This window comes from Pituophis catenifer, unplaced genomic scaffold (genome assembly GCF_029215685.1).
Source record: "Pituophis catenifer annectens isolate HBS135680 unplaced genomic scaffold, rPitCat1.0.hap2 SCAF_7, whole genome shotgun sequence".
Classification (NCBI taxonomy): domain Eukaryota; kingdom Metazoa; phylum Chordata; class Lepidosauria; order Squamata; family Colubridae; genus Pituophis; species Pituophis catenifer.
Genome location: NW_027256887.1, coordinates 6,901,998 through 6,929,419, shown reverse-complemented (window position 1 = coordinate 6,929,419; position 27,422 = coordinate 6,901,998). Strand labels below are relative to the sequence as shown.

At 43.3% G+C, this 27,422-nt stretch overlaps 2 protein-coding genes across 2 annotated transcripts in view; one reads left to right on the top strand and one right to left on the bottom strand.

The window, feature by feature from the left end:
* Positions 1–14,594, top strand: part of GSAP (gamma-secretase activating protein) — an 81,410-nt gene extending 66,816 nt beyond the window's left edge. Inside the window, exons 27-31 of the mRNA XM_070947472.1 lie at positions 2,219–2,338; positions 5,314–5,375; positions 11,574–11,678; positions 12,885–12,978; positions 13,795–14,594. Of these exons, the coding sequence (XP_070803573.1) occupies positions 2,219–2,338; positions 5,314–5,375; positions 11,574–11,678; positions 12,885–12,978; positions 13,795–13,886 (473 nt within the window). The 3' untranslated portion in view covers positions 13,887–14,594. The remainder of the gene's footprint in view (positions 1–2,218; positions 2,339–5,313; positions 5,376–11,573; positions 11,679–12,884; positions 12,979–13,794) is intronic.
* Positions 14,595–17,506: 2,912 nt separating this feature from the next.
* The window catches only part of CCDC146 (coiled-coil domain containing 146), a 114,920-nt gene continuing 105,004 nt past the window's right edge, over positions 17,507–27,422 (bottom strand). The window contains exons 16-19 of the mRNA XM_070947395.1: positions 22,908–23,036; positions 21,522–21,659; positions 19,157–19,405; positions 17,507–17,859 (exon numbers count right to left, since the gene is read on the bottom strand). Of these exons, the coding sequence (XP_070803496.1) occupies positions 17,656–17,859; positions 19,157–19,405; positions 21,522–21,659; positions 22,908–23,036 (720 nt within the window). The 3' untranslated portion in view covers positions 17,507–17,655. The remainder of the gene's footprint in view (positions 17,860–19,156; positions 19,406–21,521; positions 21,660–22,907; positions 23,037–27,422) is intronic.

Here is a 27,422-nt window from a genome sequence, read left to right as displayed (position 1 = left end):
AAAGCCTCTGATGATCTCAGCTGACTTACCTGATCGGCAGTGGCTTTTCTTTTTTTTTTTAAAGCCTCTGACGATCTCAGCTGACTTGCCTGATGGGCAGAGGCTTTTCTTTTTTTTTTAAAACCTCTGATGATCTCAGCTGACTTGCCTGATCGGCAGAGGCTTTTCTTTTTTTTTTAAACCTCTGACGATCCCAGCTGACTTGCCTGATCAGCAGAGGCTTTTTTTTTTCACTTTTAAAAGCATTTTTTCGGCCAAAGAGCTTTTAAAAAAAAATGCTTTTAAAAATAAAATAAAAAGCCTCTGATGATTACGCGGCTCAGCTGGGTATGGTATTGGGGGGGCAGGGATTTTTGCTACCGGTTCTCCGTAGCCTCCATCGCTACCAAACCGGAAGCATTTCACCCCTGTCCCACTGGTTAATTGTTCTCACTGTTAGGAAATTTCTTCTTAGTTCTAGGTTGGGTCTCGCTTCCACTCATTACTTCTTGTCCTGCCCTCTGGTGCTTTGGAGAATGTACTTCCAAGAATCATAAGAGAACAAGGACTTCTGAGGAGAAACTTATCAATGTCTTAATACCAAGATATTGCTACATGTTTTTTCCAAAACAGCAAAAAGGTTATCATTGTCCCCAAAACATTTGCCTTGTTTTTTTAAAAAATCTGATTAAGACGGGTTCTCACCGGAAAACGTGGCTAATGGTTTTGTCCATTGTGAAATCATTGTGAGTTGTTGGGTAAGACGCTTGAGGCTGGCTTCTGTCAAGTCATGGGTTTTGTTATATTTCTAATTTCCTAAGAGGTCGCCGCTGTTTTTTTGATAAGTCCAAGGACAGACGAAAATGTTAATGTCCCCTAGAGGACAGATTTTTATGGAGGAACAAGTTTTTGAAATGGAAATAATTACAGAGCGTTAGTTCACAATTGTTAAAGTGGGATTTTTTTAAAATCGTTTTATTTATTTATTTATTTTGGGGGGTACCGCAATGGGAGAAAGAATACTATACAGAAGTTTAAAAGCTAAACCCCAATCCTGCTTTTAATTGGCAGATACGCCTCGTGATCACGGCTAATGGCTCTGTGATATTACAATTTATCTTGATATTGGTTGTTTCCTGATTGCTTATTTGTACCCTATGACTATCATTAAGTGTTGTACCTTATGATTCTTGATGAATGTATCTTGTTTTTTATGTACACTGAGAGCGTATGCATCAAAGACAAATTCCTTGTGTGTCTAATCACACTTGGCCAATAAAGAATTCTGTTCTGTTCTGTTCTGTTCTGTATAAAAGCAGATAAATACCTATTTTATTCTTATTATATTCCCATTCCCATTCCCATTCATTCCCATTCCATTCCATTCCATTCCATTCCATTCCATTCTATTCTATTCTATTCTATTCAGATTAAATGCAGGTAAAGTTGCAGGAGGTGGCATCACCTTTGAAGTACTTTTCTTACACGTTTATCTAGTTTTCTCCTACCCAGTTTGGTCTAAGCATCTGGCCCTCGGGGTGCTTAGATCTGGGCCACGGGGCCGTCCTGGGAACAGCAAAGGACCAGCCTGCAGTGCCTCTGCCAGCGAAAACAGAGCTCGGGAGGGCCGCCCGTGGCCCTCCCGAGCTCCGTTTTCGCTGGCAGAGGGTTGCAGGAGACGTCATAGTCGAAAACGGAGCTCGTGAGGGTCACGGGTGGCCCTCCCGGGCTCCATTTTCTCTGGCAGACGGTTGCAGGGGGCCGTTGCAGCTGAAAATGGAGAGCCCGTTTTCACTGGCAGAGTGCTCGGGCCACTACAGGCGCCCCCCCCCCGACATGAGTGACATCGAGCTGGCCACGCCCACCCAACCCACGCCCATCCTGGCCACCCGAGGTCAAATACAACCCTGATGCGGCCCTCAATGAAATCGAGTTTGACACGCCTGGTTTAATGGTTCAGGGCACCAGGCTGGAAAATGGGGGACCGTGAGTACTAATACTAAGCCCTGAAATCCAGTGGGGTGACTGTGGGCCAGTCCCTCTCTTTCGGCCCACTCCACCTCACGGTGTCGTTGTCGTGGGAAAAATAGGAGGAGGAAGGCGTGGTAGATAATGTGTTCAGATAAATATAATTGACACAAGGCTCTCTCAACGCCGTTTCTTGTGTCCTTCGTTCCGTGGTTCCCCGGGGAAAGTTGCACTTCTCCTTATAGCTTCCTTAATGTCTTCCTTAATACAGGGTTCCACACTCGCCACCTGGAAGTGGGGATGAGATGCTTCCCTTTGCACACGGTCCTGCAGTACATTGACCACGGAGTTCTGCATCTAACAGAAAAGAACGTCCTGAATCTTTGGAAAGGTAATATTCCTCCTGCAGATTACAGCAGCTGTCCCCGACCATGGCAGCTTTAAGGCCTGTGGATTTCAATTCCCAGAATTCCCCAGGGCTGCTTGAAAAGGGCTGTGGTGAAATCAATCCAAACAGGATTGTCAGCCCCAGAGAGGATTTCAGCACTGATCTTTTTCAGCCCCAGAGAAGGGAAGGGAAGGGAAGGGAAGGGAAGGGAAGGGAAGGGAAGGGTAGGGTAGGGTAGGGTAGGGTAGGGTAGGGTAAAATAGAATAGAATAGAATAGAATAGAATAGAATAGAATAGAATAGAATAGAATAGAATAGAATAGAATAGAATAGAAATAGAATAGAATAGAATAGAATAGAATAGAATAGAATAGAGTAGAAAATATGGAATGGAATAGAACAGAACAGAAACTTTATTGTCACTCTGAATGTGCACTAATCGGCATACATTAAAATGAAATTTCGTTGCGTACAGCTCTCAAAGGGTCACCACCTCCAATTTACACTACGTAAATATGACAAAAATAAATAAATAACTAAATACAAAATTATGTCTATACGGTACGATGGTGTTAGGATGGGGTTGAGGGTTGTCCCCGAACCGTGAACCAGCTCACGAGCAAACATACTAGGACTGAAATAAAACTAGCAGAGGAGTCTTGTATAAAAACATACTTTACTTCAAAATGTTTAAAAAACACTATACCTTTAAAAAGGTATACATTAACAACAAAGTCTTATCTTGGTTAAATGAAGCCAGGCCATCTCCCTAAAATTCCTCTCCACAATACCGAAACAGTCCATAAGAAAAAACTAACATGACATTAAACAGCTTCGGTGTCGATACATCATCGAGGTGGTAGGAGGCCAGCAGCGTAGGCTTCACAGCTAAAAGTCACAGTTGCAGCTAGCTCCGTGGGAGTATCTTTACACAGCTCTTCGGCTCCTTTTTTGCTGCTATCTCTGCTGCAGCCGTCAGGACTCCTTATCTGAGTTCGCCTCCCTTCTGCAGCTCTGCTCTGGGCTCTGCATCCAGGTACTTCAGCACTGGCTCTGCATCTAGGCCTAAACAGCGTCTAGGCCCGAATAGCAAGCAGAAAGGTCGGTGCTTATATGGGGAGTTAACCTGCAATTAACTAGGGCGGGGAAGGCTTGCAGTTAATTGCAAACAGGAGATGGCTTGATTGGATCCATACTCTTTGTGACTGATCAAGTAGCCACAGCAACTCTGAAAACACTCGTGCCAGATGGCCTTAACTTAAGTCCAAGGTCCCTTCATTTAGCGCTTTTGTGATTTGAGGGGTTCCTGAATGAATGGCTGTTAAGTCAAGGACTATTCGTACGGATTGTAGTCTGCGCCATGGTTACAGTGCAGTATCGCAAGCAAACTCTGCCCACTGTCAGGAGTTCGATCCTGACCGGTTCAAGGTTGACTTGGCTTTCCATCTTTCCAAGGTTGGTAAAATGAGGACCCAGATTATTGGGGACATATAGGCTGACATTTGTAAACAGCTGAGAGCGGTATCATAAGTCTTAAGTGCTATGACTTGCTTATATGAATAGTGACTACTATTAGCATGCGGGTAAAATGTGCCTCTTAAGACTCTTATCGTTCTTTAAGAAAGTCTCTATTCTGGGGAGTTTGAAGTCCACAAGTCTCAAAAATTGCCAACTTTGGACATTTAGAGACCTCTTGTTTTTAGCAGTCCTTTTTAGACAGAAAAAAAGCAGCAGGAATAGGGAATCTCCGATTAGGCAGCCTGTGATTTTAAATTTTAAATTGATGGACGTACTGGGAATTTGCCGTGAGTCACCGCCACAAGGCTTACTCGGTGTTGCAAGCATCAATGAATAAGCAAGGCAGATAGATGCAAACTTGAAAAAAAAAAAGCATATTTCGTTTGTATTTCTGTGCCTTTTGATACTTGCAGTATTATTGCATGTTTGACACTTTTAGAGCCTTATTTTTTGATACTTTCCTCTGAACTTTTTGATACTTGCAAGATAGCAATGGCATCTAGACCAGGGGTGAAATGTAAAATTTGTTACTACCGGTTCTGTGGGCGTGGCTTGGTGGTGGTGGAGGGTAATATGACTGAGTGGGTGTGGCCAACTTTTTTTTTTTTTTTTACTTTTAAAACCATTTTTTCTACAACCTCTTTAGCTGAAGAGGTTGTTAAAAAAATGTTTTTAAAGCCTCTGACGATCCCAGCTGACTTGCCTGATCGGCAGAGGCTTTTTTTCCTTTTAAAAACATTTTTTTCTATAACCTCTTTGGCTGAAGAGGTTGTAGAAAAATTGCTTTTAAAAGCCTTTGACGATCCCAGCTGAGCCACACGATCATCAGAGGCTTTTTTTTTTTTTTACTTTTAAAAGCATTTTTTCGGCCAAAGAAGTTGTAAAAAAAAATGCTTTTAAAGCCTCTGACGATCCCAGCTAACTTGACTGATCGGCAGAGGCTCTCTCTTTTATTTTAAAGCCTCTGACAATCCCAGCTGACTTGCCTGATCAGCAGAGGCTTTCTTTCTTTTCTTTTTTTTTAAAGCCTTTGACGATCCCAGCTGACTTGCCTGATCTGCAGAGGCTTTTTTTCCTTTTAAAAACAATTTTTTCTATAACCTCTTCGGCTGAAGAGGTTGTAGAAAAAATGCTTTTAAAAGTCTCTGATGATCCCAGCTGAGCCGCACGATCAGCAGAGGCTTTTTTTTTTTTTTTTTACTTTTAAAAGCATTTTTTCGGCCAAAGAGGTTGTAGAAAAAATGCTTTTAAAAATTAAAAAAAAAGCCTCTGATGATTGCGCGGCTCAGCTGGGCAACGGGGGGGGTGGGGAGGCAGGGATTTTTGCTACCGGTTCTCCGAACCACCCGCCTCCATCGCTACTGGATCGGGCGATCCCATCCGAACCGGGAGCATTTCACCTCTGATGTAGACTTATATGTTCTGGGTCCTTTTATCATGTCTTTTGCTTTATTTTTAAGAACTGGACAACACTGAGAAGAACGTGAAGCTCAAGTTAAGTATCCTTATGAGGCTTCCCCAGGTAACTATGAACTAACTTCCGTATTTAGTCAACCAATCTTGCATCTGTTTGCAGTAAATATATAAATCTTGGGAGCAAAGGTTGGATAAAAGTCGAAAAGCCTTGTCCACAGAACCATTTTCCTAAGCACCTACAGACCATACAATCTGTAGTCCTCAACTTACCACCATTCTTTTAATGACCGTTCCAGAGTCACAGTGTGTGATGACCCAGAGCACGGCACAGAGATAACACAAACAGCTGGCACTTCAAACAGCCCTTTTATTGCTCCAAATCTCTCCAAACGCTCCCACGTTTCTGGCAAGTCCCAGAGCAGAGTGAAAACAAATCCCCAAATTCAAATGTCGGCACACAACACTTCAGGAACTCAGTGGGGTTTTTTTTTTTTTGCAAGTAGAGTTATTTTAGAAAAAAATGCCCCATTTGAGAGCAACACGTTAATTAAAAAACAGATTTGTAAGAGTTAAGAGAAGCTTGGTTCAAAGTATTTCTGTTATCTCGACTTCTATAAACTCTGGTGAGGACTTGAATAGTTGAGCAATTTTTCAGGAGCAATAATTTTTTCCCTATCAGGCATTTAAGCCATTCACTGTTTCCCTTCAACTAAAGTGTAACAACAACCCTGTTTAAATAGATGTTGAGCAGTTCGTTCATTATTATTTTTTTATCCCTTCAAACGTAACTCCAATACCCCTAATGTTTACAGAGAATTTAGAGCTAGAAACGATGCAGTTTCTGGATCAACCAATACAGCTGCATATATTTCTTTTTTTTTAAAAAAGCACATTTGCAAGTACCCCATTTCCCCCAAAATAAGACATCCCCTGATAATAAGCCGAATCGGGCTTTTGAACTCATGGCAATAAGGCCAAGCGCTTATTTCAGGGTTCAAAAAAAATATAAGACAGGGTCTTATTTGGGGGGAAACAGGTATTTATTAAAAGTCTTCACGAGAAGGCTGTAATGTCCAGAAAGCTGAAAGGAAAGAGAAGATGATTTTATTTATTTATAATTATTTATAATTAAATTTATATACCGCCCTACTCCCGAAGGACTCAGAAGATGGATGGAATTGTCTATATAGTCCTTGACTTACGACCACAATTGAGCCTGAAAATTACGTTGCTAAGTGAAAAAATGGTTGAGTTTTGCCTCATTTTAGGACTTTTCTTGCTTTGTTTGTTAAGTGAATCGCCGCAGTTTTTAAATTAGTAACCCGGTTGTTAAGTGAATCTGGCTTCCCTGTTGACTTTGACTGTCAGAAGGTGCGCAAAAGGGGATCACGTGTCCTCGGGACATTGTGACCGTCATTAATACGAACCACTTGTCAAGTATTCGAGTGTAAATCACGGGACTACGGAATTACTGCAACGGCCGTAAGTGTGAAAATGGTCGTACGTCATTTTTTTCAGTGCCGTTGTAACTTGGAACGGTCACTAACTGTTGTAAGTTGAGGACTATCTACAGCAGGGGTGTCAAACTCAAGGCCCGCGGTCTGGAGTCGGCCTGTGGGGTGCTTAAATCTGGCTCGCGGGGCCAGCCTGGAAATAGCAAATGACCGGCCCGCGGTGCCTCTGGCAGCCAAAATGGGGCACAGGGGGCCGCATGTGGCACCTGCATGGCATGTTTTTTGGCCTGGACGGCCTCTGGCAACACTTGGCAGGCCAAAACGGGGTGTGGAGGGGCCACGCACGACCTCCCGTGCCCCATCTTGGCCGACAAAATGTTGCAGGAAGCCGCCCAGGCCAAAAATGGGCCGCACGCAGCACCCCCCCCCCCCCATGTCTCGTTTTGGCTGGCAAAGTGCTGCAGGAGGCATCCGTCCCATCTCCCCCGCGGAACAGAACTACAATGCTGATCCGGCCCTCGACGAAATCCAATTTGACACCCCGATCTACAGCGTTGATGGATATCCTCTTGAAAAAGTTGAAATACCAAGCTAGGGACTGATTGCCATGGAGAAAGTCTATTTATGTGATTGCTAGGGGTCATCGCTGGTTTGAGGGCACTTAAAACAATCCAATCTATAAATATTTTAGAGGAATAATTGTGTTCCGGAAACAAACTGGAAGTAAGTGCAGAAATATGTTCTTCTCATATGCTTGTCTCCTGAAGCACTCTAAAGAGAAATTATCTATATTTCTGTGGCTGGAATCAATACAGCTACCTCTTCAGTATCCCATTTCTGAATTGTCTATAGAAGCCTCTCTTGGTCTAAAGGATTTTAAACCTAATTGTCTCCCTCTCCCCCTCTCCTTCTCCCTCTCTCTCCCCCACTCTTTCTCTCTTTCCTCCCTCCCTCCCCCCTCTCCCACGCTCTTCCTAACTCTCCTCTCCCTCTCCTTCTCCCTCTCTCTCCCTTTCCTTCCACCCCCCTTCCTCTCTCCCCCTCTCTCCCCATCTCCCTCCCTCTCCCCCTGCCTCCCTCCCTCTCTCCCTCTCTCCCCATCTCCCTCCTCTCACCCTGTCTCCCTCCCTCTCTCCCCATCTCCCTCCCTCTCACCCTGTCTCCCTCCCTCTCTCCCTCTCTCCCCCTCCCTCCCTCCCTCTCCCCCTGTCTCCCTCCCTCTCTCCCTCTCTCCCTCCCTCTCCCCCTGTCTCCCTCCCTCTCTCCCTCTCACCCTAACCCCTCTCTCCCTCTCCTCCTCTCCCTTTCTTCCCTCCTCCTCTCTCTCTCCCTCTCCCCCTCCTTCTCCTTCTCTCTCTCCCTCCCTCCCTCCCTCTCCCCCTCTCTCTCTGCCCCCTCTCTCTCCCTTTCCTCCCTCCCTCCTCCTCCCTCTCTCTCTCCCCCCCTCCCTCTCCCTCCCTCTCTCTCTCTCTTAAATTTCTTCCGGTAAATTTCCCTGTCTATTTCAAGAAACAAGACAGCTCGAACTTTCTGACAGAAAGGCATTCTTTATTTGGTTGTATGAAAATAACAACACAACATCACCACAAAGACACTTCTGTCTTATCACTGTATTTTCTGCTTTGGAGAAGGGAGAAAGTCAACAAAATGACATTTTCTTCCAAAACAGCTGTGAGGTGTTGGGAAATTATTTTTAGAGCCGTAGGATCAGATTCCTTCAGTCGCAATTTCATTTGGATTCCGAGCCAGGATTAATATTATTTTGACATCTGTCTTTTTGGGGGCCGGTTAAGAAACATTTGTGCCTCGTTGGCTCATCTGTCTTGTTTCAAGCAGGGCAAGTTTACCTCATGTTTTTATAGGTGGGCTGGAAGAAAATTAATTGTACTCACAGTGCAAGGATGCGAGAATCTGGCCTACAGAGCAGTAGTGGGTTCCACTTACCTTCGCTAGCGGTTCAGAAATGTGAGTGCACGTGTGCGCACATTCGCTTCGCTCACATGTGGTGCATGCGCAGAGTGTCCGTGAAGATGTCCGGGCAGGTGGGCGGAGCCTCCCACCGCCGCCACTACCAGTTTGCGCAAACTGGTAGAAACCCACCACTGAGTTAGGAGGACAGATCTTCTGTGCAAAGTGATCCAACCCTAAAAATGCTCCCACCCTAGTACAAGTAGTCCTCAACTTAGAACCGTTTGTTTAGTGACCGTTTCAGGTTATCACATGACTGAAAAAGGATTTAAAGCCAGGAATATTTTTGTTAAGATATTTTGCCAGAAAAATATAATGAAGGGAATCTATATTTAATACTACATTGTTTTGACGGCAGCGAGAATTGTATTTGCACAACATTGGAAAAAGGAGGAAACTCCTTTGGATGAAAATATTCAAATAAAAAAAATATTAGATTTTGCAGAAATGGATAGGTCAACGCTAAAGATAAAGGATAAAGAAGACGCGGATATTTTTTTTTTAACTTGGGATTTGTTTTATCAATGGCTAGATAATAAAGGTAGAAATTAAAAGCTGGGAGAATACTATTACACAGGGGTCCTCAAACTTTTTAAACAGGGGGCCGATTCACAGTCCCTCAAACTGTTGGGGCGGCCAGACTGGGTGGGCGGCCGTGGCTAGGTGGTCATGTGACTGGGTGGGCGTGGCCAATTTAACAGTCCATTTTTTTGCCTTTCTCCTTCCTAAGCTCCTGTTTAAATTGTGTTCAAAGACTTTTAATTTAAAGCAGTACTTTACAAGCCCAGAGCACCGGCGAGATCACCCCTCAGCTGGCCTCCCAGCTGGCTCATCAGAAAATAAGGCCCACGGCAAGGGGCGGGGCTTAATCACACCACTCCGCGGGCCGGATACTTTGCATTGGCGGGCCGGATACAGCCTGCAGGCCGTAATTTGAGAATGCCTGCTATTACATACAAGTAAAGAATATTATTATTACTATTATTATGTATATGTAAAATGATCCAGACAATACACTTATCTATTAAATACTTATATATGTTAAATAAAAATGTATAAAGAAAAATTAAAAAGAAAAAGACTGAAGAAAGGGATTTATGACCATTTTTCCCACTTACAACCTTAAAGCATCCCCATGATCAAAATTTGGGCACATGGCAATGGGCATGACAGCCTTGGGATCACCTGATTTGTAACCTTCTCAGCTGGCTTCCGACGAACAAAATCAACGGGGGAAACCAGATTCGCTTAACCGACTGTATTATTCACTGAAATGCAGGGATTTGCTTAACAATTGTGGCAAGAAAGGTCATAAAACAGGGCACAACGGACTTAACAACTGTAGAGTTAGCAATGGAAATGGTCTCCATTTTGGTCGTAAGTCGAGGACAATAGGCCATCCTCGACTTGTGACCACAAGGAAGCCCAAAAATTCTGCTGCTAAGTGAGACATTGGTGAAGTGAATTTTGCTCCATTTTGTGACCTTTCTTGCCACAGTTGTTAAGTGAACCCCTGCAGTTGGTGAGTTAGTAACACGGTTGTTAAGTGAATCTGGCTTCCCCGTTGACTTTGTCGCAAAAGAGGATCACATGACCCTGGGGACACTGCAGCCGTCATAAATATGAGTCAGTTGCCAAGCGTCTGAATTTTGATGCCGTGACCCTGGGGATGCTGCAATGGTCGTAAGTGTGGAAAATGGCCACAAGTCCCTTTTTTCAGTGCCGTTGTAACTTTGAACGGTCACTAAACGAATTGTCGTTAGTCGAGGACTACCTGAACTCTACAGATCTGCTCTTCGATTTGGACAATAATTGAATGTGGAATGTTTTAAAAAATGCAGTGGGTTAAACTAGTAAATTATAAAACACACTAATGAAGTTCTCTCTCTTTTACAAATATTTGGTTTCACATATTCCTACCACCAGTTCGCCATGCGCATGCTTGCTTCGTGCACACGAGTGCATTCCATGCATGTGCCCAGCCTTCCGCGCATGCGCTTTGCTAGCGTGTGAGCCTTCCATGCAGGCACCCGATCTCAAAAACATGGGTAAATCGGACGGCATTACGGCGGGACAGTTGCCGCTACTAATTCGCCCGAACCAGTACGAACCGGCTGAATACCACCTCTGAATCCCATCAACACCTATCTGATACATCAAGTTGCTATTCACACAAGTATATGGTTTATTATGCATGAGTATGGGGCTTCCGCTATTGAAGGAACAGATTTAATTCTCCCAGGTGCACTTCCTATTTGATATTGAAATATTCCTCCTGTCTCCCTTCTTATTTTTTTTTTTAAATAATTTTTATTGAGTGTTTTACATTTTAAAACCAAACACACAATAGCAAAAGAAATCGAGAGACAATATACAATTTTACAACTTTCTGCATCGACTTTTGTCTTTACTCTTAGCTTTTATCCTCCCGCTCCTTCTCTTTATTTTTAAATACTCATAATTCATATTCATAATTAACTGTTTTGTTAGCAGGATCATTATTTACATTTATATCCAGTATGTTAATATCACATTTCACTTTATATTCTTATTTCTTAATTTGATTTCTGTTTTCCAACCATGTATAAAACATATTCCACACTTTATAATAATCTGAGCCTTCTCTTTCTTTGATCTCCAATGTTAATTTATCCATTTCGGCACATTCGAGGATTTTCTTTATTATTGTTTCTTCCGATGGTGTATTGGTCGACTTCCACATTTGCGCTAGAGTAATTCTGGCCGCCGTTAGAATATGCAATATAATATAATAGTGACTTTTTCCCATTTTTCTATCAATCATTCCTAGGAGGAACATCTCTGGTTTAAAATCTATCTTTTGGAGTGTAATCTCTGTCTCCCTTCTTATTTTGATCATGCAGGCAATTGGTTGCAAAGTTTGCCAGCTATGGAACCATTCTTTAAGCAACAGCGCTATTGCAAGGAACTACGTGAAACTCTTGTTCGAGAAACTCAGCAGTGAACAGGTAAAAAAGCTTGATCACCTGTCAAGAATATGGGCTAGTTTGTTCCCGCCCCTTTTTCTTAAAAAAAAAATCCGACCCCCAGGGTCTGAAGCAGGGGTGAAATGTTACCGGTTTGGACCGGTTCACAAGAACCGCTAGTAAAAAAATGCTACCGGTTCGGACGAATCCTGCTTTCTAATGAATCGAAATCACGCGCCACAGCTGTTCCTCCTGCTTTGCTGTTCTACTTACCTTGGAAAAGGCTTCTTAAGCCTCCTTTTTTCAGCGCTGCGCAATAGTGCCTGCGGTGCGCATACGCGCGCAAATGCACTTTTGGTGCAAATCACGCATGCGCACGCACAGCGAACCAGTAGCAGACTTCGGAGCATTTCACCCCTGGTCTGAAGAACAGAAAAATATTGGAGTGAGGTGAGTGTTCACACCTTAGCTTTTTTGGAGTTGAAATCTCCAGTAGGTTTAATATGCTTACAATAACAGAGTTGGAAGGGACCTGAGCAGAGGTGGGTTTCAGCAGGTTCTGACCCGTTCTGGAGAGCCGGTAGCAGAAATTTTGAGTAGTTCGGAGAACCGGTAGTAAAAATTCTGACTGGCCCCGCCCCCATCTATTCTCTGCCTCCCAAGTCCCAGCTGATCGGGAGGAAATGGGGATTTTGCAGTAACCTTCCCCTGGAGTGGGGTGGGAATGGAGATTTTACAATATCCTTCCCCTGCCACGCCCGCCAAGCCACGCCCGCCAAGCCACACCCACAGAACCAGTAGTAAAAATTTTTGAAACCCATCACTGGACCTGAGAGGTCTTCTTGTCTGACTCTCAGCTCAAGCAGGAAACTCTACACCACTTCAGACAAATGGTTGTCCAACCTCTTCTTAAAAAACTCCAGTGTTGGAGCATTCGCAACTTCTGGAGGCAAGTCGTTCCACTGATTAATTGTTCTAATTGTCAGGAAATTTCTCTTTATTTCTAGGTTGCTTCTCTCCTTGCTTAATTTCCATCCATTGCCTCTTGTCCTGCCCTCAGGTGCTTTGGAGAACAGCTTGACCCCTTCTTCTTTGTGACAGTCCCCCAAATATTGGAACACTGCTGTCATATCACCCTAGTCCTTCTTTCTTTTCATTAAAACAACTTTGCTTCTGATTCTTCTAATCCCTTGAAACATGGGAGTTAAATTATAGCCATTCAGTGCTGGAATGCATTGTCGTTTGCAGTACAATATACCATTTATGGACAGAATATCAACCCGGATTGAGTTTCTCCCGCTTAACTATTTGGTGACTACCATAGTAGAGATGGAACGTCAAGGTAAGTCTATCTCCTTTTGTTTTATTAACCGAGTTTATCTTGGTTTTAGATTATAATTGTATTTAAAGTCTATGATATACTGCATTGTCACTGCGTTTTTTTTTTATTTACTAGCTGAGCTCTCATTTCTGGACTATCAGACTTTCCGTAGCTTGCCAAGAATTCTTATCAGTAAGCTAAACTGCACATGTCCTCCACCCACATTCCTTCTTCACACTTTTCTTTCTTCTCTTGCCAAGAAGTCGGACCACAGAGAGGTAGCCGGCAGGAACTTTATTAAAAATGTAACTATTAGATTAGTGAGATGTTTTATTTTCTTTATAACAAATAAATGAGTTTTCTTAGAAGATATATCTTCGGGTTTGTTTTCTTAAAGTATGCTGGCAAGGAAAGGTCTCGATCCACCCCTCTTAATCAAGGTGCGATTATCCCAAAGGCAGAATGGGATTAATCAGCGCCCTGACCTGAACCATGGTGGCGCAGTGGTTAGAGGGCAGTACTGCAGTCTACTTCTGCTGACTGCCAGTTGCCTGCAATTTGGCAGTTCGAATCTCACCTGGCTCAAGTTTGACTCAGCCTTCCATCCTTCCGAGGTGGGTAAAATGAGGACTCAAATTGTTGGGGGCAATAGGCTGACTCTGTAAAGCGCTTAGAGAGGGCGGTGAAGCACTGTGAAGCGGTATATAAGTCTAAGTGCTATTGCTATTTGCAATCTGAAATTGCAATCTGAAATTAGCAGTTTTCATTTTACTAATGACACTGGTGATCAACCTCCATCCCATAATATTAATATTTCTCTGCACCATCATTTCCTAGGCTGGGCAGCTTCTCTGGAAGAAACCAACATGAATGCAAGATTGGTTGAAGAAGTGGCACTGAAACACACTACAATACTCTTAGGCCTTTAACTTATTTAATGAGCAAGACAAAATTGTGAATCCAGTAGCGTCTGAATTTCGTTGTGCCTTTTAACATATTTGCAACTGAATTCCAGAGAAGACACTGATAGGAAGCTGTAATATTATATCCGAAAGAAATACCACAACTTCTGTTTACTGATGACTAGAGTTCATTGTAATGAACCGGCTTTTAACAACGGCCTACTACTGGGATTTGCAAATTGTTCTGAATGCAAAATATTTTACATTCAGATGCTTTTGAACTTGAAACAGGATTATTATTTTTTTTTCATTTTCAAACCTCACACGGAAACTGAATTAGAAAAAAAGGGTGTTTTGGAATTCAGAATAGAGTCCGAGCTTCAAATGTTTTGTGTCTCGTTATAATAGGTGCACTGAAATCTTCTGAAATAATTTTTTAATAATCCAATATTAAAATGAACAGGAGTCATCTGGCTGTAACATTACAAGAATAAACTGAATCTGAATTCAACGTAGTATTTATTTAACAGAATAGGCCGCTGAGCCCCCCCTTTCCCCCCCAAAGCAATTGCCCTTCTGAGCAATTGCAAAGATACGATTAAATAATCAAGATGAAATGTTGGCATAAAATGTGCCGACGTTAGCATTTAAATTCTTCCCTACAAGATTGAATAAGGAGCTGGCAGCTATTGTATTGTGTATATATAAGATAATATGAGCATGAACAAGGTACTATAAAATATTGCAATTGAGAAACCAAACCTTTTCTGTAAATGGAAATAAATGTATAGATTTGGGACGAGGCTTTGATGTCTTTATTTATTGTATTGGTGTCGGAGATTTTGTGTGTATTTTCTAATTGTTTAAATACACCACAAGGAGCACAGGTTTTTTACACGAAGCAAAAAAGTCAAGATAACTTCCCAAACCATACAAACGCTTAGCGTTTTAAGAGCCTTGATAGTACAGTGGTCTAAGCACCCTGTTATTAACACAGCTGCCTGCAATTACTGCTGGTTCGAATCTCTCCAAGGCTCAAGGTTGACTCAGCCTTCCATCCTTTCTAAGGAAGGTGAAATGAGGACCCAGTTGTGGGGGCAATAAGCTGACTTTGTATAAATATACAAAAGGATGAAGGCTATTGCTTAACGCATTGTAAGCCGCCCTGAGTCTCCGGAGAAGGGCGGCATATAAATCAAATTAAAAAAAAAAAAAGATCCACCTCCTTTTTAATGTGGATTTAATCTACATTGTGGCTGTTATCTTGATGTTGTGATGCTCTTGCAATAGAGCTAAACTGCTACTTTAACATATTCATTTCAACATTCTTCCGTACAGGTAGTCCTTGATTTATGACCACAATTGAGCCCACGGTTGCTAAGTGAGAACATTTAAGTGATTTTTTTCCCCCATTTTACTTGCCACAATTGTTAAGTGAATCCCTGCAGTTGTTAAATCAGCATAGCTGGCTGGAGAACTTCTGAGAGTCCACAAGTTTTAAAGCTGCCAAGTTTGAAAACCTCCATGTTAAATTCATAACATGATTGTTAAGTGAATCTTAACAGAGCCTGGATAGCTCTGCAGACTAAGCACTGTAATTTAACACCAGCTGTCTGCAATTAAAGTAAGTTCGAATCTCGCCAGGCTCAAGGTTGACTCAGCCTTCCATCCTTTCTAAGGTAGGTAAATTGAGGACCCAGTTTGTGGGGGCAATAAGCTGACTTTGTATAAAATATACAAAAGTATGAAGGCTATTGCTTAACGCACTGTAAGCCGCCCTGAGTCTCCGGAGAAGGGCGGCATATAAATCAAATTTAAAAAAAAAAAAATAACTCTGTTAAAGGGGTAAAGGTAAGTTCCCCTGTCCAGTTGTGTCTGACTCTATTGACTTATCTCCGTTTCTTAGCCGAGGGAGCCAGCATTGTCCAAAGATGCTTCCATGGTCATGTAGCCAGCATAACTATATGCCAAAGTGCATGGAAAACTATTACCTTCCCCCTGAAGTGGTACCTATTTAACTACCCGCATTCAGTGGTGGGATTCAAATAATTTAACAACCGGTTCTCTGCCCTAATGATTTCTTCCAACAACCAGTTCACCAAACTACTCAGAAAGTTAACAATCGATTCTCCCGAAGTGGTGCGAACTGGCTGAATCCCACCACTGCCCGCATTTGCATACTTTCGAACTGCTAAGTGGGCAGGAGCTGGAGCAAGGAACGGGAACTCATCCTGTCCTGCACACTCAGGGTCTTAAACCCAGGCTGTCAGCTCTCCAGCTGACCAGCTCAGCATCTTTAACCTTTTGACTTCCAACGTTCTTTTCTTTTGTTCCTTTTCTATTTAAATTTTGACATTTCTCTAACCGCTGGGGAGTGAAGTTTCCATCCTTGATACGAATATTAAGATTTATGAAGTGTTTGATGCACAGCCTCACTCTGCTTGAGATTTTTACTTATGCACTGAAAGTCTCCTACGCTTTGTATGTAACGAGAAGCTGAAAATTAACCCATGTTTATAAATGAGTATGTGTCATGCCCCCGTCAGAGCCTGAATCTGTGGAGAAAGATGAGACGGAACTGGAGTTGACAGAGATCAAGAGGGCGGCTTCGTTGGCTTCAGAGGAAAATGGGGAGGAGCAGGCCGAGGAGCTTGTAGGCAGGAAGGAACGGGGGCAGGATGTCCAAGAGAGGCTAAGCAGTGAACATGAGAGACAGCTCAGGTGACGAGCAAGGACCACCCCCTCCTGATCCTCAAGCACGGAGAGTGGAGAGAAGGCGAGAACAGTGCAGACTGACCCACTATTTGGGAGGAGAGCGCCCTGCCCCTCTTCACAAGGCACACTTGGGGACTGAGACTATGGGGAGGGGCATTTGTCAGGAACAAACGCTGAATTCATGGAGTGTTGAGTGCCGACGTTTGAACTTTCCTGGATTCCTTGCATTCTTTCTGGCTTTCTTGATTAATTGCTTTGCTCCTTTGCTTCCCGGACTCCTCGACTTGACCTGCTGGATTTCTTGCTTTGCAGCCGTTGTGCTCCCAGCGTTGGGCTGGACTGTTTGCAGCCAGAGGCTGCTGGAGGTGTGTGTGTAGGTCATCACTTTGCTCTGGGACTTGCCAGAAATGTGGGAGCGTAACACAGCTTGGATGACTGTACGATAGCTAAGGCTTCCAAATATTGCATTAAATGTTTTCATTCCAAATGCAGAAACGTGTAGTAACGATGGCAGTATTTGCCACACCATAAGAAATTGCATTCAAGGCGATCCAACCGGTCAGTCCTAGAGGAGATCAACCCTGACTGCTCTTTAGAAGGCCAGATCCTGAAGATGAAACTCAAATACTTTGGCCATCTAATGAGAAGGAAGGACTCACTGGAGAAGAGCCTAATGCTGGGAACGACTGAGGGCAAAAGAAGAAGGGGATGGCAGAGAACGAGGTGGCTGGATGGAGTCACTGAAGCAGTCGGCGTGAGCTTAAATGGACTCCAGAGGATGGTAGAGGACAGGAAGGCCTGGAGGAGCATTGTCCGTAGGGTCGCGATGGGTCGGACACGACTTCGCGACTAACAACAACAACAACAAAGAAACTGCAAGCATTTTTCAATATTTTTTCCCCCAACCTTTATTTTATTACATATTTCCGGAACTTTCAAGAAAGCAAAAACATTTCTGGAACTACTAAGCCATACATTTTCATGCCCGCCCCTTATCCTCCCGGGAACTTCTTTGAATCGAATGAAAAATAGACGGTTTCTCGGAGCGAGAAGTGTTCTCCTTCAACAGAAGTTGAGCCGCTCAGATTTCTATCGGTTTCACGATTGGCTTCCTGATGTGCCTCATGTTGGCGCTGAGCTCGCTCGGTTTGAACGGCGCCAGCGCTCCGTAAGGCCTCGGTAGTGGGAGGACGTTTTCGTCATCGGGAATGTAGGCGTTGGGACGCTGCTCAGCCGTAGTGTGGATGGCAGTTGGCAGGGCAGCCTGTTCTTCTTCCAGGGCCTGCTATAGAAACAGAATATTAGGTCTCGGTTAAATTTGTTCAGAGCCACAGGCTGAGAGGCAATGACCTGTTAGAGCAGGGGTGTCAAACACTGGCCCATGGGGCCGGCTGGGAAATAGCAATAGCCTCTGGCAGCCAAAATGGAGTGGTGGGGGGCTGTGCATGGCTCATTTTTGGCCTGGATAGCCTGAAGCACTTTGCTGGCCAAAACAGGGCATGGGGGTGTGGGCAGCCCCCATGTGGCCCATTTTCTGTCTGGGCGGCCTCCTGCAGCACTTTGCTGGCCAAAATGGGGGCACGGAGTGTGTGCGTGCGGACCCCATGCGGCCTGTTTTCAGCCTGGACAGCCTCCTGCAGCACTTTGCCAGCCAAAACAGAAATTTTGGGCTCAATTGTGGTCATAAGTCGAGGACTACATGTATTAGTGTTAAGATGAATGTAGATTAGTTTCCGTGCTGTTCTGCTCTGCTCTGCTCTGCTCTGCTCTGCTCTGCTCTGCTCTGCTCTGCTCTGCTCTGCTCTGCTCTGCTCTGCTCTATTCTATTCTATTGAGATACTTCCAGGAATGGAGCTTTTTGTAAAATAAGCTGTTCTAATTCCTATTCCTATTCCTATTCCTACGCTACTCTACTCTTAAAAGAGTTGGAAGGGACCTTGGAGGTCATATAGTCCAACACCCTGCTCACACAGGAGATCTGTAGTAGGGATTCAAACTGCCGAACTGCCGACCTTTTTGACCGATAAGCTCAGTGTCTTAGCCACTGAGCCACCTAGCCAGTTACTCTTCTAATTTCTATTCTATTCTATTCCATTCCATTCCATTCCATTCCACTCCACTCCATATTTTCTATTCTATTCTATTCTATTCTATTCTATTCTATTCTATTCTATTCTATTCTATTCTATTCTATTCTATTCCTTTCCATTCCATTCCATTCCATTCCATTCCATTCCATTCCATATTTTCTATTCTATTCTACTCCACTCCACTCCATATTTTCTATTCTATTCTATTCTATTCTATTTCATTCCATTCCATATTTTCTATTCTATTCTATTCTATTCTATTCTATTCTATTCTATTCTATTCCATTCCATTCCATTCCATTCCATTCCATATTTTCTATTCTATTCTACTCCACTCCACTCCATATTTTCTATTCTATTCTATTCTATTCTATTCTATTCTATTCTATTCTATTCTATTCTATTCTATTCTATTCTATTCTATTCTATTCTATTCTATTCCATTCCATTCCATTCCATTCCATTCCATTCCATTCCTGTTGAGAGGCTCACTTTAGCTCTGGCTTCGCTTGCTATCTCGTGCATTTTTTCATCCCGCAGCACCCTGAGCCAGTCCTGTTCGATTTCTTTTGGCGGAGGAAGGCCTTTCGCCAGTCGGGAGACGACACACAGGATGGTCTGCTCTTTGTCCCGCATCTCTTGCTGCAGCTTAATGGCGAAGGCCTGACGCATGGACAGCTCCGCAATGAGAGCCATGATCTTCTGGGTGGTGCTCTTTATTTTCTCCTGCAGCACGTTCATCTGGAAGGAATCAGAGCAACAGAGAACGTGGAATCACCTCAGAGGTCTTCTAGTCCAACCCCTCCTCCCCACACTCAAGACTGGAGACCTTTTATCACCCCAGTCAAACGGTTGTCCAGTGAGCGTTGCCGTGGCCTAGAGATGGAGCTCTCGCCTCACAATCAGGAGGCTGCGAGTTCAATCCTAGGTGGAGGCAGATATTTCTCTCTCTGGGCACAATGAGAATGTATCTGCTGAATAAAACTCCGCATTGGCGACAGGAAAGGCATCCGGCCATTAAGAACTGTGGTGATTTGGAGACTCAGGATTAGCCGAGAGGCGCAGACTTTGGATAGGATTTTACTGGGGGTGGATGAAAAGGTGTTAACTAAGTGCTATAAATTCTTTATGGCTATGGAGGTAGCTGAGGAAGGTGCGAAGACTTCGGTTCATGCCTGGGAGAAAAATCTGGGTCATTCAATAGAGCCTGAGAGATGGAACGAAATCTGGACTGAGAATATTAAACTAACCCGGTCAATAGCATATAAAGAAAACATATATAAAATGGCATATCGATGGCATTTACCGCCGGCCAGACTCGCCAAAATGTTCCCTGGAACACCCTCAGTCTGTTAGAAATGTGGTGTTAAAGAGGGCACATACTTCCACCAATGGTGGACCTGTCGAGAGGCAATGAAATTTTGGAAAAATATTCAGAAATGGCTTAATGTCACCAAAATGTTCCCTGGAACACCCTCTGTCTTTTGGAAATGTGGTGTTAAAGAGGGCACATACTTCCACCAATGGTGGACCTGTCAAGAGGCAATGAAATTTTGGAAAAATATTCAGAAATGGCTTAATGTCACCAAAATGTTCCCTGGAACACCCTCAGTCTTTTGGAAATGTGGTGCTAAAGAGGGCACATACTTTCACCAATGGTGGACCTGTCGAGAGGCAATGAAATTTTGGAAAAATATTCAGAAATGGCTTAATGTCACCAAAATGTTCCCTGGAACACCCTCTGTCTTTTGGAAATGTGGTGTTAAAGAGGGCACATACTTCCACCAATGGTGGACCTGTCGAGAGGCAATGAAATTTTGGAAAAATATTCAGAAATGGCTTAATGTCACCAAAATGTTCCCTGGAACACCCTCAGTCTTTTGGAAATGTGGTGCTAAAGAGGGCACATACTTCCACCAATGGTGGACCTGTCGAGAGGCAATGAAATTTTGGAAAAATATTCAGAAATGGCTTAATGTCACCAAAATGTTCCCTGGAACACCCTCAGTCTGTTGGAAATGTGGTGTTAAAGAGGGCACATACTTCCACCAATGGTGGACCTGTCGAGAGGCAATGAAATTTTGGAAAAATATTCAGAAATGGCTTAATGTCACCAAAATGTTCCCTGGAACACCCTCAGTCTGTTGGAAATGTGGTGTTAAAGAGGGCACATACTTCCACCAATGGTGGACCTGTCGAGAGGCAATGAAATTTTGGAAGAATATTCAGAAATGGCTTAATGAGATGTTGAGGCAGTGTATACAACTGCGTCCTGAGGTATTTTTATTAGGGATAAGACCTGAAAATGTAAACAAAATGACATGGTACCTGTTGCTACATATAACAACAGCTGCAAGATTGGCATGGGCCCAATACTGGAAGATGGATGTCAGCCCACCCGAACAAGTAGTAATTCAGAAAATAATGAACTGGGCGGAATCAGATTGGCTTACTATGATACTGAAAGGACGAGGGGACACAGACGATTATATATCTTGCAGTCAATGGTACAATTGGATGTCAAACCGAACTGCAAACTGATGTATATGATAAACATGTCACTTGGTATACGTAATAGATTTTTCTTGGCTATCGTATAGATGTAATGGGACAATTTTACATCCTTCTCGCGCTGTGATGTAGACCGCTATAGATTTAATGTTTGTTTGATGTATAAGACAAAAAAAAAAAGAACTGCGGTGATTTGCATAACAACTGTGGCAAGACGGGTCGTAAAATGGGGCAAATCTCACTTAACCAATGCCGGAGATAAATTTTGGACTCGATTGTGGCCGTTAAGTCAAGGACCACCTGTGTAGATAACTGCCGTCATCAAACCGAATTGTGATCATCCTACCTTCTTAGCCAGGATTAACGTCTCCTCCTTGCCACTTTCTGCTTTGACGCTGATTTTCTCCGTCATTCGGGAAACTTGCTCAAAAATAAAGTCCTTTTCCAGCAGTCTTTCCTCTTTCCGAGTCAGGTGAATTTCCAACTGTAGAAAAAGTGAACATATACAAGCAGATAAAATTCTATTTTCTAGTCTAGTTTAATTTAGTCCAGTCTAGTCTGTATAAAAGCAGTTAAATACTAATTCTATTTTCTATTCTATTCTATTATTCTGTTCTATTTTCTATTCTATGTATAAAAACAGATAAATACTACCGTAATTCTATTCTTATTTTGTCTTATTTTATTCTATTCTATTTTATTATTCTATTCCATTCCATTCCATATTTTCTCCTCTTCTTCTCTTTTCTCTTCTCTTCTCTTCTCTTCCATTCCATTCCATTCCATTCCATTCCATATTTTCTATTATTCTATTCTATTCTATTCTATTCTATTCTATTCTATTCTATTCTATTCTATTCTATTCCATTCCATTCCATTCCATTCCATTCCATTCCATTCCATATTTTCTATTCTATTCTATTCCATTCCATTCCATTCCATTCCATATTTTCTATTCTATTCCATTCCATTCCATTCCATTCCATTCCATTCCATATTTTCTATTCTATTCTATTCTATTCTATTCTATTCTATTCTATTCTATTCTATTCTATTCTATTCTATTCTATTCTATTCTAGAGATGTACAGGAGCCCCATCATTTTGGTCTTGAGATGGGGGAAGTGGGGGAGGTCTCTGAACTTGGTGGATTTCTTGCAGACGTTTTGTTACTAAACTAGGTAACGTCATCCATGCTAGCTGATGTCATGGGTGTGTGTGCGAAAATCCAGTGGGAAGATAGGGCACGGGAATATTGTTTTTTGGAAGCGGTTTTGTGGGTTTTATGCAGAGGTGGGTTTCCGCAGGTTCTGACCAGTTCTGGAGAACCGGTAGCGGACATTTTGAGTAGTTCAGAGAATCAGTAGTAAAAATTCTGACTGGCCCCGCCCCCATCTATTCTCTGCCTCCCGAGTCCCGGCTGATCGGGAGGAAATGGGGATTTTGCAGTAACCTTCCCCTGGAGTGGGGAGGGAATGGAGATTTTACAGTGTCCTTCCCCTGGAGTTGGGTGGGAATGGAGATTTTACAGTATCCTTCCCCTAAGCCACGCCCACTGCCATGCCATGCCCACCAAGCCACACCCACAGAACCGGTAGTAAAAAAAATTATGTTTTATGCATTCGTCAAGGTCTCTCCCCACCCCCATCCTTTTTTTTAAAAAAAAAAATCCGGTTAATATGGAAACACGGTTATTTGCTGCGAGGGTTTTTTTCTGGTGGGATGGATATTACCTCCTCTATCTTTTTGAAGAGCTCTTGGGTGGAGGGGTCCTTTCCAGGCAACGCTCTTACTCTGTTTTCTTGATCCGGGTCGGTAAACAGCTTCTCCAGGCTTTTAATTTTGTCCTTGCACTGGGAAAACTGTTAAAAAATAAATAAATCAGCAAATGGACCCTAAGCAGCTGGTTTGGGAAGGCAGCTTTTGTATTTGTCATCATTGCAAAATAAAATACTAGAACAATTAAAGATTCTCTTTCACAGACTAATTGGACCTAACCTCTTTCTTTTCTTTTCTCTCTTTCTTTCTCTCTCTTTCTTTCTCTCTTTTTCTTTCTTTTTCTCCCTTTTCCCTTTCTTTCTGTCTGTCTCTCTCTCTCTCCCTTTCTCTTTATTTCTCTCTCTCTTGCTTTCTTTCTCGCTCTCCCTTTCTTTCCTTTTCTCTCTTTTTCTTTGTCTTTCTCTCTCTCTCCCTTTCTCTTTATTTCTCTCTCTCTTGCTTTCTTTCTTTCTAGCTCTCCCTTTCTTCTTTCTTTCTTTCCTTTTCTCTCTTTTTCTTTCTGTCTTTCTCTCTCTCTCCCTTTCTCTTTATTTCTCTCGCTTGCTTTCTTTCTCGCTCTCCCTTTCTTTCTTTCTTTCTTTCCTTTTCTCTTTTTCTTTCTCTTTCTCTCCCTCTCTTTATTTCTCTCTCTTGCTTTCTTTCTTTCTAGCTCTCCCTTTCTTTCTTTCTTTCTTTCTTTCTTTCTTTCTTTCTTTCTTTCTTTCTTTATCTCTTTCCTTCTCTTTTTCTTTCTGTCTTTCTCTCTCTCTCCCTTTCTCTTTATTTCTCTCTTTCTTTCTTTCTCTTTCTCGCTCTCACTCACTTTCTTTCTTTTCCTTTCTCACTTTTTCTTTGTCTTTCTCTCTCCCTCTCTCCCTTTCTCTTTATTTCTCTCTCTCTCTCTTTTTTCTTTCCCTTTCTTTTTTGTTTCTTTCTCTCACTCTCTCTTTTTTTCTTTCTCTCTTTCTGTCTACCCCTGTGTGTTCTTTTGTTCTTTTTTTCTGGGTTTTTTTTTTTTTTTTGGCACAACAAATTCTAAGAAAACAGGCCTCAGCCACAAAAATGAGCATTTCCTCAAAAGAATCAGCAGGTGATTCATTCTCTGGAGCTACTACTTCTCTTTTTTTCTTTCTTTCTTGCAAAGTTACACCAGTCACTCGCTTCCTGTTCTCAGCAGTTAACTTGCATCACAGGAAAAAGGTGTAAACATCAACCCCCCCTAAAAAATTAGAACCTCAGCAAAATCACTTAAAAGGGAAGAAGAGAACTAATGTGGGAAAATAAGGTTAAAAAAAAATGATGTCTCTTCCCGAGAACATTTTGTTTTAAAAATTGGCTGGACAGCCACATTTCAGGAAAATGACAAATGCTTGTGACGATCCGCAACAGGCAAACAGGACACTCCATGCTACAAAATGCAAAGTGTTAAGTGGAAAAAAAGTGCATGCACCTCCAAATAACAGGATGTGGTTAACACAGCGAACACTTAAATGTGAGGCAGGTACAGCAATATACAATGATTACCTATGCCAGTGATGGCTAACCTTTTTGCCATCGTGTGCCAAAAGCTGGGGGAGTGCGGGGTGGTCACGCGTGTGTGTGTCCACACCCATAATTCTATGCGCCCTGCCCCGCCACGCATGTGTGCGTGACCCCCCCCATGCTCCCCCCGCTTTTGGCATGTGATGGCACGGTGGGCCCTGTAGTCCTGTTTTTTGCCCTCCCCAGGCTCCAGAGGTTTTCTAGGAGCCTGGGGAGGGCAAAAACAGCCTTCCCCACCTCCCCGGAGGCCCTCCAGAGGCCGGAAACAGCCCGTTTGCTGACTTCTGCTGGCCAGAGCGCGCATGCGTGCTGGAGCTGAGCTAGGGCAACGCTCGCGTGCCCACCAATATGGCTCCGTGTGCCACCTGTAGCACGCATGACATAGGTTTGCAATCACGGATCTATGCTGTCATTGGTCCTTGCCATCCTGTACATTATATCCAGAGCACATTTATGAAACGACTCAGTAAAAACTGACAAAGTCTATGGAGATTCTCAGCCATCCAGGTCACACTTGTCCCAAAGGTGCTTTTTTCAAGAGGCAACTGGACTTTCTGGTTTTCCTTTTGAAGACGTTTCGCTTCTCATCCAAGAAGCTTCTTCAGCTCTGACTGGATGGTGGGGGAATGGAAGGATTGATATTCCTTGCAGACGGCTGGTCATTTGCATTCCTTTTAGAGAGTCGTTGAGGCCGCTTGGAAGTTTATCTGTGTCCTCAGAGTTCACTTGAGTGATGCAAATGGGTAAGGAGCCTTCTTGGAACGGTTGCAAGGACTGTGTGGTAGACCGGAGATAGAGGATGTCGTTTATCTCCAGTCCACAACATAATCCTTTCAACTGTTCCAAGAAGGCTTCACACCCATTTGCACAACTCAGGTGATTCTCCTGCTCAAGCAGGAGAATTTATACTGTTCCAGACAAGTGTTTGTCCAATCTCTTCTTAAAAACTTCCAGTGTTGGAGCATTCACAACTTCTGGAGGCAAGTTGTTCCACTGGTTAATTGTTCTAACTGTCAGGAAATTTCTCCTTAGTTCTAAGTTGCTTCTCTCCTTGATTAGTTTCCACCCATTGCTTCTTGTCCTGCCCTCAGGTGCTTTGGAGAATAGCTTGACTCCCTCTTCTTTGGGGCAGCCCCTGAGATATTGGAACACAGCTATCATGTCTCCCCTAGTCCTTCTTTTCATTCAACTAGACATACCCAGTTCCTGCAACTGTTCTTCATATGTTTTAGCCTCCAGTCCCCTCATCATCTTGGTTGCTCTTCTCTGCAATGGATGGAAACCAATCAAAGAGAGAAGCAACTTAGAACTAAGGAGAAATTTCCTGACAAGTTAGGACAATTAACTAGTGGAACAACTTCCCTAATCATCTTGGTTGCTCTTCTCTGCACTCTTTCTAGAGTCCCAACATCTTTTTCACATCGTGGCGACCAAAACCGAATGCATTATTCTTAAACTTCTTTTAAGTCTCTTCTTCTAGTGATGGAGCATCCACAACTTCTGAAGGCAAACTTTTCCACTGGTTAATTGTCCTCACTGTCAGGAAATTCGTCCTCAGTTCTAGGTTGCTTCTCTCCTTGATTAATTTCCATCCGTTGCTTCTTCTCCTGCCCTCAGGTGCTTTGGAGAATAGCTTGACTCCCTCTTCTCTGTGACAGCCCCTCAAATATTGAAAGACTATTATCATGTCATCCCTAGTTCTGCTCTTCATTAGACTAGACATATCCAGTTCCTGCAACCATTTCTCTGTTGCTGCTGAAGCTTTTGAAAGCCTTCTGCAGAGTTGAAGGTCCTTTCTGAACTTTCAAAGAAGCCTTTAAAATCCATTATTTCTGAAAAGCTTTTAACTGCAGTCCATTTGAAATGGTGCCCTTCCCTTGCCTTTAAAAATGCCGCATTAAGCTCTCAGTTTTAAATTGCACTGCAAACAGTTCAATATATCAAGTAAATTAAGTGCTTAAATAAAAATAACAGCTTACAGGATGTATCAAAAGTCATGCCCCCTAGGCCAGAGGTCTGCAACCTTAAATACTTAAAGAGCCATTTAGACCCGTTTCCCACAGAAAAGAAAACACCGGGAGTCACAAAACCTGGGTGGGCGTGGCCAACTCAATGTCACTCACTTCCACCAGTCACATGACACCCCCCCCAGCCACGCCTACCCAGCCGGTCATTAGGGCAGAGAACCAGTTGTTAAAAAACACCGGAAACCACAAAACACTTTTGACATCTCTCTCTATCCCCCCTCCCTCCCTCCCCCACTCTCCCTCTCTCTCTGTATCTCTCTCTGTCTCTCTCTCTCTCCCCCTCTCTGTATCTCTCTCTCTCTCCCTCTCTCTCTGTCTCTCTCTCTGTCTCTCTGTCTCCCTCTCTCTCTGTATCTCTCTGTCTCCCTCTCTCTCTGTATCTCTCTGTCTCTCTCTCTCCCCCTCTCTCTGTATGTCTCTCTCTCTCTCTCCCTCTCTCTCTGTCTCTCTCTCCCCCTCTCTCTGTATCTCTCTCTGTCTCTCTCTCTCCCCCTCTCTGTATCTCTCTGTATCTCTGTCTCTCTCTCCCCCCTCTCTGTCTCTCTCTCTGTCTCTTTCTCTCTCCCCCTCTCTGTATCTCTCTCTGTCTCTTTCTCTCCCCCTCTCTCTGTATCTCTCTCTGTCTCTTTCTCTCCCCCTCTCTCTGTATCTCTCTCTGTCTCTCTCTCTCCCCCTCTCTCTGTATCTCTCTCTGTCTCTCTCTCCCACCCTCTCCCTCTCTCTCTATCTCTCTCTGTCTTTCTGTCTCTCTGTCTCCCCCTCTCTCTGTATCTCTCTCCGTCTCTCTCTCTCTCTGTCTCTCTCCCTCCCCCTCTCTCTGTATCTCTCTGTCTCTCCCCTGCCGTTGCCCTTACTTTCTCAGGCCAAGCGAGGAGTGACTGGGAGGGGAGAGTGAGGGGCGGGGCCAGCCAGTAGTGGGAT